This window comes from Balaenoptera ricei, chromosome 4, assembly GCF_028023285.1.
Source record: "Balaenoptera ricei isolate mBalRic1 chromosome 4, mBalRic1.hap2, whole genome shotgun sequence".
NCBI classification, from domain to species: domain Eukaryota; kingdom Metazoa; phylum Chordata; class Mammalia; order Artiodactyla; family Balaenopteridae; genus Balaenoptera; species Balaenoptera ricei.
Window position 1 is genome coordinate 29,253,396 of NC_082642.1, and position 13,677 is coordinate 29,267,072.

The 13,677-nt window shown below is 35.8% G+C and overlaps 1 protein-coding gene across 4 annotated transcripts in view; it reads right to left on the minus strand.

The window, feature by feature from the left end:
- ANKRD28 (ankyrin repeat domain 28) overlaps window positions 1-13,677 on the minus strand; it is a 175,858-nt gene that overhangs the window by 24,378 nt on the left and 137,803 nt on the right. For all 4 annotated transcript variants that reach the window (XM_059920372.1, XM_059920371.1, XM_059920373.1 and 1 more), the window contains 6 exons: window positions 12,779-12,857; window positions 11,727-11,841; window positions 10,694-10,776; window positions 9,191-9,254; window positions 8,915-8,983; window positions 6,641-6,781 (listed from right to left, as the gene is read on the minus strand). In XM_059920372.1, coding sequence (XP_059776355.1) covers window positions 6,641-6,781; window positions 8,915-8,983; window positions 9,191-9,254; window positions 10,694-10,776; window positions 11,727-11,841; window positions 12,779-12,857 — 551 coding nt within the window. The remainder of the gene's footprint in view (window positions 1-6,640; window positions 6,782-8,914; window positions 8,984-9,190; window positions 9,255-10,693; window positions 10,777-11,726; window positions 11,842-12,778; window positions 12,858-13,677) is intronic.

The following is a 13,677-nucleotide window of genomic DNA, read 5'->3' on the forward strand; positions in this document are numbered from 1 at the left end:
CATGGCACCAGCTAGTCAACTCAAACAACGTTTGACAGGATTAAACTCTTAGTGGTGGGGAGCATCCAATCTTTCTGGAATACATAGTTAGTATATCTCATTAGGAAGCTCAAGAAAGGATGTAAAAATATCTCCCAAAACCAAGGTCAGAATTCAAGGATCTTGCATTAGAGACCTGAAAAGTGTGGGAACAATGTAAAAGTGGTATGTAGGTAACACGAAAGACCTTCCCATGGGAAATACACTTCATTCCTGTGCTATTAAAATATGAGGAAAGTAATTTTAAAAGAACTGTAAGATTTTTTGATGATGGCCATTCTGACTGGTGTGAGGTGATACCTCATCGTAGAAAGAGAAAAACAAATACCGTATGCTAACACATATATATGGAATCTTAAAAAAAATTGGTTCTGATGAACCTAGGGGCAGGACAGGAATAAAGACACAGACATAGAGAATGGACTTGAGGACACGGGGGAGGGGAAGGGTAAGCTGGGACGAAGTGAGAGAGTAACACTGACATATATACACTACCAAATGTAAAACACATAGCTAGTGGGAAGCAGCCGCACAGCACAGGGAGATCAGCTCGGTGCTTTGCGACCACTTAGAGGGGTGGGATAGGGAGGGTGGGAGGGAGACGCAAGAGGGAAGAGATATGGGGATATATATATATACGTATAGCTGATTCACTTTGTTATAGAGCAGAAACTAACACACCATTGTAAAGCAATTATACTCCAATAAAGATGTTAAAAAAATTTTTTTTAAATAAAAGGACTATAAAGTTCACAATTTGTTATAATTCTGATAAATGTTATGGCAGCAAAAAAAAAAAAAGAGTACTGAATTAGAAATTAAAAGATTTATCGCTAGAGTTAGTTTGATACCAGCAATCTTGGGCAAATCATTTCACCTTTATGGTGAAATGGCTTCTGTTTATTCATTTGATAGATGGGAGTAGGAATTCAACTAAATAATCTAAAATCCATTCATGTTCAAATTCCAAGTCCATAATTATTCAGTGATAATTTGTCTAATATTGCAGTGTGTCTAACTAAATACTAACTCCACCACTAGGGGGGGAAATCTATAATCAAATACTGCTTGTCAAGTTTCCAAAAGCATACTGAAGTTATAAGAACAAGTGGAAAGGAACAATGGAGCGATGTAACTGATCACCCAGTAACTCTATCATATATGTATGAGGACCATTCTTTGCAATGCCAACCCTTATTTCTTTAATGCTAATTGCTTAAAGTACTTTAGATCTCTTAGGAATTACTTACAGAATCTACATTTATTATAATATCCTTAATGGTAGCAAATGTTCATCCTTTTAAGCGGGATTTTGATATTTATATGCAGTGAAAATTATGATCAACTGCATATCACTATGATGAAACAACAACATCACCCGAATCTGACTCTAAGGAACAAGCCTGGTGTTTCTCGGTATTCCTAAACTAGCTCTGAGGGCACGCCAGGAAGTATTTCAGGCAGTGTGTAGACTCTGTACACAGTCTTCCTAGGTACCCAGCTCACAGGTCAATCCTCACTGGGATGAAGGAAAGACCTGCTGGCCTGGAAGGACAGTCTCACTGCTTTAAAGGCAGAAACATTTCACCCAAGGGAATATCTTTTTACCTTTAATCAAGTTCTCTAGATGTGAATGATAAAACAGAAATAGTTCTCCCTACTGAGACCTGAATACAAGACAGATTCTATCAGTGGAACAAACTATTTTAAGATAACTTGCTGATACATGAGTACTGGGGGAAAAAAAAAACTGACTTATTTAAGGAAAGCAAAACAAGTAGGTAAGTTCATGTTTACCTTCTGAAGTAGGAGAGCAAGTCTCAAAGCACTACTTATATTTACTAGTTGCAAGTATACAACATTAAATGGTTTGAAATAATTCAACCATAATACATGCAGTAGTTCTTATCAAATCATATTATTTCTTTGTCTACCTTCATATTACTAGATGATTGGTCTCCTATAACAAAGACTAAGAGTTGATTTATAATTATAAAATTACTTCTATTGCCACACCTTTCAAATTTTGCTAAGCAATATGAATTTTCATGACTACTTTGTAAGCATTACCTTTAACAAATGAAAAAAATTACTGACATTCAGGAAAATTAAATGACTTGCTCCCAATCTTCTGGCTAGAATATGGCAAAGCAAGGACTACGCCTTGGGTCTTCTCTTCAAGTGTTCTTTCTATGCTACAAATGCTTTAGCACAGGGGTTAATGAGTTAGTGACACTTTGACCTGGGTGTTTATAAAATACTGAACTACAAAATTGCTTGATCTTGAAAATCTGAACCTCACTTTTGATTTGCAAATGAGGTGAAGGGGAGAGAGTCAATCCTAAATTTTTTTGCTCATTGTAAAGTTAACACACGCTCATTTTATAAAACGCAGAAAATTAAGAAACGAGGATTTTCTATAATTTCTCTTATTTCCCTAAAATAAACCATGTATGCAAAATCTGGAGGAATATTTATGGCTAAATACCTAAGTAATAAACCAAACTTACTGTTAAATATTTTGTTTTCTTCATTTGTTAGACAAATTAAGTATCCTCATCCCAATTAAGCATGTAATTCAAATCAGAGTGATTTTCAAACTATTTAAACTTCTCCTACTCTTCCCCTACCACCCATGAACTCCTACCACTTTTTCTGGTGCAAGTTCAGACTGAGTCAAATCCATGTGTCCCACGGCTGGTCAGAGCCCTGGGAGAGTATCACTCGGCCCAGGGCAGAGGATGTGGCATTGTCACCAGAGGCCCTCCTAACTCTACTCTCCCCCATCACGGTATACAATAGTGTCTGACTGACCAAAAAAGATATTAAGCATAGCTTAAAAAAATACAACTAATCCTTACAGGAAGATTACAATGTGTCAGGTATCGTTCTAAGCAATTCAGATATTCTGTACCTCATATGGCTATGAGTTAAGGTCAGACTATTATTCCCACTTGACAGATGAAACGTGCAGAGAGGTTAAGTAACCTGCCCAAGGTCTCACAGCAAGTGGCAGAGCCAGAATCAAACCCAGTTCTGTCTTACACGCATACATAAAACAGGTTTAGCAAGGCTGCTGAATGCAAAGTTGTATACAAAAGTCAAATATATTTCTCTATTTCACAACAAAGGAAATTTAAAGATAGATTTATTTTGGCAATGAAAATATCAAATACTTAGGAATAAACCTAAGGATTATAAAAGTTCCAAGCAAAAGACTGTATGATTCCATTTACATAAAGTTCAAAACAGACAAAAATAAACAATGCTATTAGAAGTCAAAATATGATCCCATTTTTGTTAACATCTATCTCCATAAAAGTGTATCTTGGTGAAATATATCTATGCATTCATAAACACATGTATATATAACCATATGAACACAGAAAAGCCTATGGACAGACATTTACCAGGTCCATAACTCTGATTACACTGTGAGGGATGTGAAATGATCTACATAAACATATAGAAATACTTCTGTTAATGGTAGTTATCACAGAAGAAAAGGCATGAGGAGGATTTCTTCCTTATATGTAATCACAATAAATAACCCCAGCCTTCCCCTTCTCTTATACACACCACACAGGCTTGGGGTAGGTCCTCACCATCATGCTCATAGCCAGTCCTATTTTTCTTCAAATGGCAAAGAGAACTTTATTTGTTAATATTTAATACATTTAGTATGTTTCTCCCGTGAAAATAACTGTATATTTGTTTGCCGAGTCATGACTGTCTATAGTGAATGTAGGCATCAGGATGATGGGGGCGACTAGCAGGATGAGGAGAATGAGGAGGAACGATTTCATGTATTTTTCCAACATTTACTGAAAGTAAAGACAGGCACACAAGGCAGAGTAGAATTGTAATTACTTATGTCACTTCTGAACAGCAGAAAACCAGTGGCAGAGTGTCAAAAATCCCAAAGTATATACAACTTTCCCTGGGGATGCTGACAGGACATTATTAAACAATCATTAAAGAAACAAACCAACAAACACACATTACTGAATAACAGTATTTGAAGTCATGGGGAATTTCTTTCTTCTTTTAGAAAATATTTCACTCTGGCTTTGGCAGCAGAAAGAATTATTCCAGATTCTCTTGTTATCCAACCTATTCCTGGGAATTAAATCCTTGGAGTTCAGAAAAATAAACCAACTCTTTAATTCTACTATTTAAGCCTCCAAAACAATCACTTACTGAAAGGATGCCTCTGGTATCCTAAAATGGTTACTGTAGTGAATAGTTTCCAGAAGATTCCCAGGGAACAAATCACTGAGTCTATAAGTGATGGCATCAGACAAGACCTCTGGGACTTTGATCCTTCAAAGGTAAGAAAGAGGCTCCAAAAAACAGTGCTAGATTCTTTTATACACATGCCCTCAGTTTTCCCCACAATTCTAAGAAGTACGCTTCATTCTAATTTTACAGATAAAGAAGATTTTGCCTAACAATTACTTGCTCAGGCTCAAAGAGGTATAATATGAAGCCCCCATGATTTCAGCCGGGTCTTTTGGATAAAGCTCATGTTCTTTCTGGTACATCAGGTTGCTTGTGGAGATACTGAGAATTAAGTGTTTAAGTAATAAATATCTCTAGACAAGCGGTCCCCAACCTTTTTGGCACCAGGGACCGGTTTTGCGAAAGACAATTTTTCCACGGAACGGGGGTGGGGGGGGGCGGGCGGGGTAGGGGGATGGTTCAGGCGGTAATGCGAGCGATGGGGAGCAGCAGATGAAGCTTCGCTCGCTCGCCACTCACCTCCTGCTCTGCGGCCTGGCTCCTAACAGGCCGCGGACCAGTACCAGTTCACAGCCCAGGGTTTAGGGATCCCTGCTCTAGACTATTGCTCAAAACAGTTTATATTAGGTGAGAAAACTAACAATTTAATTCACTTTAGTACTAAGTATACTTCTAAAGAAAAAGTAGACTGGCTTAAAATAAAACCACAAATCTCAAACACTATAGGTTGAACATTGTTATTCTTTTGTTCCTGCGTAAGAATTCAGGTTTAATGTAATTGTATAAGGGCAGGAGGACGATGGGGTAATCTCTGTCTGTGTGTACATGAACTCAGTGGAATTTACTTAGATCATGCTGGGCAGTACCCAATAAACGGTTTATGGGAACACTGGTAAAGGACTTCTGATGGTGATAGTCATTTTGGGTATAATCTATTTTAGGAAAATCTATAAATCAAATCCTGAAATTACAAAATTTATAAATCAGAGGACAATCTACTTACCCAAGTTTACCAAAATATTTTCTGATTTACAAAGTCTCTATCAGAGATTTTCTTTAAAGCTCTACTATCCAAAAACATACTTCAAATAATTTGGCTTCTCCCCAAACCTATCTATATCTAACTATTCTGCTATATATGAAATTGTATAAAGTGATATACTCCTCCAAACAGAAAATACGGTCATCCTTCGGTATCTAAGGGGGACTGATGCCAAGAGTACTCGAGGATACCAAAGACCGTAGACTTGGACCCTCAAGTCCCTTATAAAAAATGAACACAGCCCTACAATAAATACAGTCGACCCTCCGAATCTGCAGATGCAAAACCAGTAGATACAAAGGGCTGATAGTATACTTTACTAATGCTTTCAAGATTAGGATTTTAGCCACAAATCCAGCATAACAAAGTGTTACTTACAGAAATGGCTTTGAAATTAGTTACAGAATTTATAATAAATTAATATTTGTGAGTAATACCATCAAATTATGCTTTTTATTTTGAAGGTAAAAAAGTAAACATTAAAAACCAAGGAAATAGTTCTATGTTAAATGCAACTTCCTTGAAGTATATTTTATAAAATCTTTCCCCAGAAACCATTATTTGTTTTTCCTACCCTTCACTGACCCAGACTCATGGGGAATACCACAGACATTGAAGATTTCTTCTCTGTCTCTAATGAGTTCATTTTCTTCCAAGAAGGCAATATACATTAAGGTACTATAAATGGGTCTGATCATCTTTGGGTGAACATTAATTATGAAAATTTCTAAATCTCTCATTCTTTTGTTTTTATTAAGTCATTTTTGGACAACATTTATTCACTACTCCATTATCTATATAATTTACTTATTTAAGCACTATTTAGTACCAACTATGTGGCCAGATTCTGCCAGTTCAATTATTCCCTATTTGAATACCAATTTACAGGGATCCCTTGGAAATATGAACTTTCTACCTCTGAAGAATACTGGTATTCCAATCTCTGCTCAATCTTCTGATGGCATTGTCTGTGTACCTCTTGCCTTTCCCTTTCCCTATGATATACTCAAGACTGCTGCCTCTAAGAAGCCAGGTGGAAAAAACATGGAGGTGATAGATATTAAGATGTGTTTTTGGAAGGGAGGACGAAAAGGGACCTTTATCTTTCTTCTACCTGATTAGTTCATAATGCAGGTTGCTGAGTAGAAGTAGGTGGTAATAACGATGACTAGGAATAATTATGAAAACAACTTATTTTCCCTACTAGAGCATCAGGGAAAGATAATCAATAATAAAAAGTACAAAAAAGGAAATATAAATTTGCTATAAAAACTGCCAGATAGAAACAATCCTCCATTCTCACCATATGATACTTACTTGCCATCTGTGTCTGACGTAGCTGCATAGTGCAAGGGTGTGCATCCTCTTTCATCAAGGTCATTCACGCTTGCTCCTGAGCCCACAAGAGCAAACAGGCACTGGTAGTTGCAGTTGGCAGCAGCATAGTGCAGTGGAGATCTTTTTGCCCAAGTTAATTAAAAAAAAAAAAGTCAGGGACAGAAACCAGTAAACAAGAGCACAGTTGATCCACCCAGTTATAAATATTTATAGAAAGCCTGAGATTGATTTCTGCCATATACCTAAGTCTTTCGGAGGGCCAGGCAGAAAGCTTGGAGGAGAAACTAAGATGGCAAAGAGCCTCTAAGAATACAAAATAAGATAGGAACACAATTAAATCATTTCATGGTCCCCAGACAGTAACAATTCCAGTCTTTTGAGTGAATTACAGATATCCTTCATATTCTGCTCCAAAACTTGAAAACTTATTTTTTTTCCTCCCTAATGCCATTAGCAATCTGAGAAAACTTTCATTTTAACAAAGCTTCCCCTATACTAATAGAGATGTTTCATAGGTAGCAGCTTCTGTTCCTGTCTCAGTAGAGGAATAAAGAGTAAGAAAAATACAGAAGCATTAAAAAGAATGCTGTTATATCAACTATATGGTAGAGCTGCACAGTAATATCAGATTCCTCAAGCAAAAAATGCATAGTTTTGAAGACTGTTCATCATTTTGAAGAGTTTACTCTAAACTGTTAATTTCTAGAGATGGAATATTTGTAGCTTATTTCTTCTCAGTTACTGAAATGAAAAAGAATGTTACTAAATTTAGGAGTTTCTGTCTTTAGATTACAAAACTATGATGATCCATGACCTTTCATTAAAAAAAAAAAAAAAAAACAGAAGAAGAAGAAAACAGACAAGTGAAGGTAAATTTAGTCCAGAGTCTTCATGGTATAATTTTTTCTAAAATATTTACCTGGTGAAATGACAGTGAAGCATTATTTTACTTTATTGGATAATAGTATAATATAGTAATAGTATTTTTGAAAATGCAATTAACCCTGAATTACTTTCAAGCTTCTAAACTCAGAATGTGCCCTAATTGTAGTACAGAATGCATCAAGTGCTACAAAGTAACCAATATATGCTGGATTAAAGTACACTTATAAAAATAAATTAGCTATAAAAATACTGCACGCCAAAGTCAAACAAAGTGATTTTTGATTTTGTGGGTCATTAGTTCCTTCAATTAGCAGGCTTATAAGAACAGTCTGTTCCTCAAAATAATTATGGGGTCAGATAGTCGTTTTTCCTTTTCTTTTCTTATATGCACTTCTGATTCCCTACCACACGTAATTCTACTGTGCACTGGCCCAATCCCATGCACTGACACAGATTCACACACACCCTCTCTTGTCATATACTCTGATAAAATTCTCAAACTCCTGATACACAATTTTGCTCATATTGCCACCTTTATTTCTTTTTTAATTGAGGTAACACTAGTTTATAACATTATAAGTCTCATGTGTACATTATATTTAGATTTCTGTACACACTACAGCATGCTCACCTCTATTTTTCAAATTGCATTCTGTCCTTTCCTATGTGGTTCTAACAGACTCTGGGTCAATTCCTACTCTAAGTAACTTAGTAGATAGATCATGGTGGCTTTAAGTACTGCAATCACAGATGCAAGTAACAATGAGGCCTGGGCTGAACAGTGAGACTGCCAGATTGGCTGGGTGACTACAAAGGGACTCTGCATTCACAGGTGCTTTCCTGTGGGTCACGCTCAGGGTGTGTGCAGAGAGTTAGAGAAGAGGAGAAAGAAAAATTACACATAAATTTGTAACCTGTTTCCTCCCTCTTTCTAGTGCTCTGGAACCAAATATAGGCAGCAGAGTCTCTAACAAAAGAATGACTTGAAGGAATGGAGAACTACCACTGAGCTCCAGCTCTTGTGAGTTTTTTGAGGGAGCATAGGTACCATGTGGTTTTATATTTTCATGGCTATAATTATGGGAGGAGGAGGAGGAATGACATCACAAGAGGTATAGAAGTGCTTATAAAGTAAAGCTGTGGCTGGTAGCCTGGGGCTATGGCAGGGGCCCAGCTGGAAGAAGGCTGTGGGTGAGAATGAATATTCAGAAGTTATCTACTTATTGGGGCCTCTCAAAGAATCATGATCACAACGCAAAAGACGAAGAATTATTCAGTTAACTCTCAGAAGCCACAATAGAAGGTCAAGAAAGTCATTAAGTAAATAACATTAAGTAGGCTCTACAGAGGAACTGTACCACACCCTACCTTCCAAATTTATCCTTTTTGTTGAAGTCTGCACCAGTGTTCAGCAGAAGGTTTAGGCACTCCAAATTCCTACCCAGGAAAAATACATTGAGAAGATGTAATTGTAATGAAATTGTAATTATAATGAAATCGGTAGGTTTAAATAAGTATAAAAGCATGTTTTCAAATGAGGGCAGAGTGAATAAAACACTATGATTTATATTTTATGAAACAAAAAAAACCCTGCCACGATCAACTACCTTTTTCTTAAAAAAAGTAAAAATTTTGTTAACATACCCTCCAGCTGCAGCTGCATGTAGACAGGTCCTGCCAAAATCATCTGGGGTATCTATATCAAATCCTACAAGAATGAATACATCTTATATAATAGTATAGGTAAGTTACTTTATATTAGAGTATTACATTAAAAAAATGTAAAAAAAAATCACACACCCCCAATCTTAAACAAAACTATGAATTACAAATAGGTAAAAATTAATTGAAAATAGATTAATAATGTACAGTATTTTAAAAAAAATTACCACTAAAGGATTGGGGGTTTTAGAACAAATGCTAGAGTACTTGTTTAAAAGTCATAGGATACAATGGAATATTATTCAGCAATAAAAAGAAATAAAGTACCGATACATGTTTATAACACTGGATGACCGTTCAGAACATTTCTAAGTGAAAAAAAATCAGTCACAAAACCACATCTTGGGTGATTCCATTTCTATGAACTGTCCAGAACAGGTAAATTTACAGAGGTGGAAAGTAGATTAATGACTGCTTAGGGCTGGGGGGAGGGAGGAAATGGGGAACTGACTGAAAATGAGGGGTTTTTTTTTTGGGGGCGGGGGATGAAAATGTTCTAAAACCCATTGTAGTCATGGTTACATACCTGTGTGAATATACTTTAAAAAAACACTGAATTGTAAATTTTAAACAGGTGAATTGTATGATACATGAATTATTTCTTAATAAAACTTTTTTTTTAAAGCCATAGGTGCTTTGATACTTGCAGATTAATACTGAGAAGAGGTTTTTAGAATTCTCCTTCACAGATAAATGGGTATGTGATTACTTGTGGACACACATACACTTAAAACATTCAAAACACAATTACCTCACTTAAAAGATATCATTAAGAAAAACTCAGAAGTGTCTGTCTCACAATATGTTAATTTTCACTGAAACTTTCCCATAATTCTTTCAGCAATTGAGAGTATTAATATACAAAATCTGTTCAACTTTCCTAACACGCTAAGAAATAGAATATCATTAAAAATTAAATCTTACATATTTCATAATTCTATGCATTTAATAAGGATCATAATTTTGTAGTAATATTTATAGAAAGCTATTGATCCTGTTTTGCTTCAAACTGACTATGTGGTATTTTAAGACAGTAATTAGATATGGCATAAATAATTTCACAAACCTAGAAGATATTGTAAACTGGCCATTGGCTCTTAAAAAGGAAGCATGCAAATGAAGATATTTTACTTCTAGACACAAAGGGACTGCTCTAGAAATATTCCACACCCCATTCCCCAACTAAGAGAGAGAGGAGGAAATCACTGGAAAAACAAAACCTTTCCCAGAGCTGAAGAGAAAATCAAATCTTAAAATTAAAGGGTCCAACATATTCTAAGAGGGGTTAATAAATGATCCACACATGGACTTATCTACATGTGATTCTGGAAAAGCAGGATAAAGAGACTGTATTAAAATGGGAGATGGCGGGGGGCGGTTTGGGGAGGTAAAAGGGGATAATCTGTCTGTGAAGGTTCCACTTACCAGAAGAAAGAAGTTTCCTACAGCAATCGGAAAAACCACTTAAGGCTGCCAAATGGAGGGGGAACATTCCATGTATGCCACGCCTAAAGTGAACAGGACAGTGTCCTCATCACAATGCAATCACTTAAATAAAGTAAAAAGAAACTATTCAATACTTAACTTATCCAGCTACTCTCCTCTTAGAGCAGGCCTTTTCCACCTCAGCACTACTGTCACTGTGGATTTTCTGTGGGGCTGGGGGCTGGGTTATCCTGTGCCTGTAGAGGCCATCAGCGCCCCCGGTCTCTACCCACACTGCATGACAGTTAACACTCTCCTCCCCAAATGATGACAACCAAAATGTCTCTAGACATTTGCCTCAGGAGCAAAACCCATTCCCCCTGCCCCGATGTTGAGAATCATTACCACAAGGCAAAATGTTTAAGAATGTTCACTGCAGTAACTTTTGTAATAGTAAAAACTTGGAAGCAACTTGTGTTTGTAAATGAGAATGAATAAATTGTGAAATCTTTACAACAGAATTAAATTTTATAAAATGAATGAACTAGAGTTACATATAGAGATGAGAAAAAAAAGCCCAAATTTGTATCTACATGGCTAAACCAACAACTTCATGTAAAAAAAAAAAAAGTTTAAAAAAGTGTACAGTAGCATACCATTTACAGAAAGTTTAATAGAAGATTTAAAACATGTTAATAAACATATAAAAAGGTAATAAAAATTTAAAAACATACATAAGAATGATAAACGTCAATTTAAAAGTAGGGTGTTTCTTTCTGCAGAGCATGCAAGAGAATCCATCTTTCAAACAAAATCTTACATGGAAACTTTAATATGTTACTCATAATCTAGAAAGAACTGGGGTAAAAAAATATAAAAATACCCTATGCTGGTTTACCAATGAAATCACATTAAACATTCTATTCTATTACATCGCCAATACAAAGAGGAAAAAGCTCAAGCAATTAGTACTACATTGAGGACAAAATCCACGTTTCCCTGACAAGGCATCAACACCTTGGGAAGTACTTACTTTGCAGTGTCAGCACCACTTGTAATTAGAGTGTTGATTAGCAGCTCATGGCCGTACCTCGCTGCTATGTGCAAAGGGGTGTTGCCATTCTTATCCTCACAGTCGATTACTGCTCCTGCAATAAAGGACATACTATCAGACACTGAACTATGTAACGATCAAGTCAAATCCATTACATGGAAAGTGATATAAAATGCAATTCAAGCACAAACTAATGGGTATAACAATTTAACCACAGATTTCATCCACAGCACATTTACTGGGCCAGGCACTGGGGTTACAGATTTCACACTTAAAGCAATTTTGTGAACTAAGCATAAGATTTTAACAGATTTAAAAATTACAAAAGGGTTCTGGGCGTCCAATAAGTTTGGAAACCACTGTATTTAAACAAAATCAAACACATTTCTTTAGAGTGAGACTTTCCAAGGCTTTAATGTGCACACTCTGTGTCACCAAGAAGACAGCATGCAATACTTTATGAATTATTTGATCATGAGCTTATTCCTACCCTTTCCCTGCAAAATCAGAACAGCTATTGTCTTGAGGACTACTAATAAACAGTTCCTTGGAACATGGCTTGTGAAAACACTGCTTTAATGTACCCAAAAGTTCTTTTTATTTAAAAGTTTAGCCTGCCTAGTACTAATTCAAATGCAAAAGAATACAAGTTCAGAAAATAAATGAAAATGCTAAAAATAGTTCAAGATAGTCAGAAGGGAAAAGAGAAATGCAACCGAGTTTCTTAATATATAATACAGTTTGCAGTAGAAAGGCAGAGTTTTCTATCTAGCATGTTTTAAAAAAGCCAACACTAACTGCTAGAGAAATTATATTTATAATCTAAGGGAAACAATACAAAAATAAATGAAAAACATAATTACAAAAGATACATGTACATGGCATTTAAAATTCTTCATTATCTGATTTTCATGAGCTCTGATATCAAATGTCAAAAATGTGTACACTGCTATGACAATTCCTCAATACCATTCATTATGTGGATGCTTTTACTACACTTAAGAAAAAAAACAAACAGAAATACTTTTTACCACTCTGGATAATGGTTTGTGATCTGGAGAATCTACCGTGGAGGGCAGTCATGTGCAGTGGGGTTTTTCCATCTTTGCTCTGAAATAAACACACACGAGATTTAAAATTCTTGTTATATCTGTAACATGTAATTGTTAGTTTTATTTTGAATATCCTCTTGCAACTTTACTCTGTAGAACTATTACTCAAGCGTTAAGTTTAACTGAAGCCTGTGGCAGTAAAACAGCTGTTTGAAATTATGAACTAATTTTTTAGTATGTATATCATAAAGCACAAATATACAGAAACCTCAATGCCCACAGTTTGAAAAAGGCCCGGAGTGGTGGGTGTGGTGGAATCTTAGTATCACTCCTATTTCAGGTGGGGGAAGTGAAGCACAAAGGATATTAATGATTCGACCAAGGTCACATCACTGGAAGTGGTACTGCCAGGATGTGCTGCCCACGGTTCAAAAATTTCACACTGCTACAATTCTTTTGTTCTAAGAAATGCTGAATCCCTCCTTGATCGAGGAAAAGTGAATGTTAGAATTAACTTCAGAAACTCTAATTCACTTAAAAAACTTTATACATTATTTTGTTTATAATTATTTGTAACAAATAATGTTAGCTATTTTCCCAAATTATTTAAAATAATAAACCAGACTGGCCTTGCATGTGTGTTTGATGTACAAATTCTGAAATTCTAGAGGAATTCCAAATATGAAGAAAAACAATGCCTGAGTTAGGTGATATCTTTTATTGTGAGTTAGGTAAAGTCTTTTCTTCCCTAAAATTATTTTGTTAATCAAAACATACATGTGACCATAACAAAGGAAAGAAGTATTTGGGGTATCTTCTTTATCTGCCCAAAATTTAAAGTACACGGTGGGGTGGGAAAAGGTGTGACAGCTATCTGG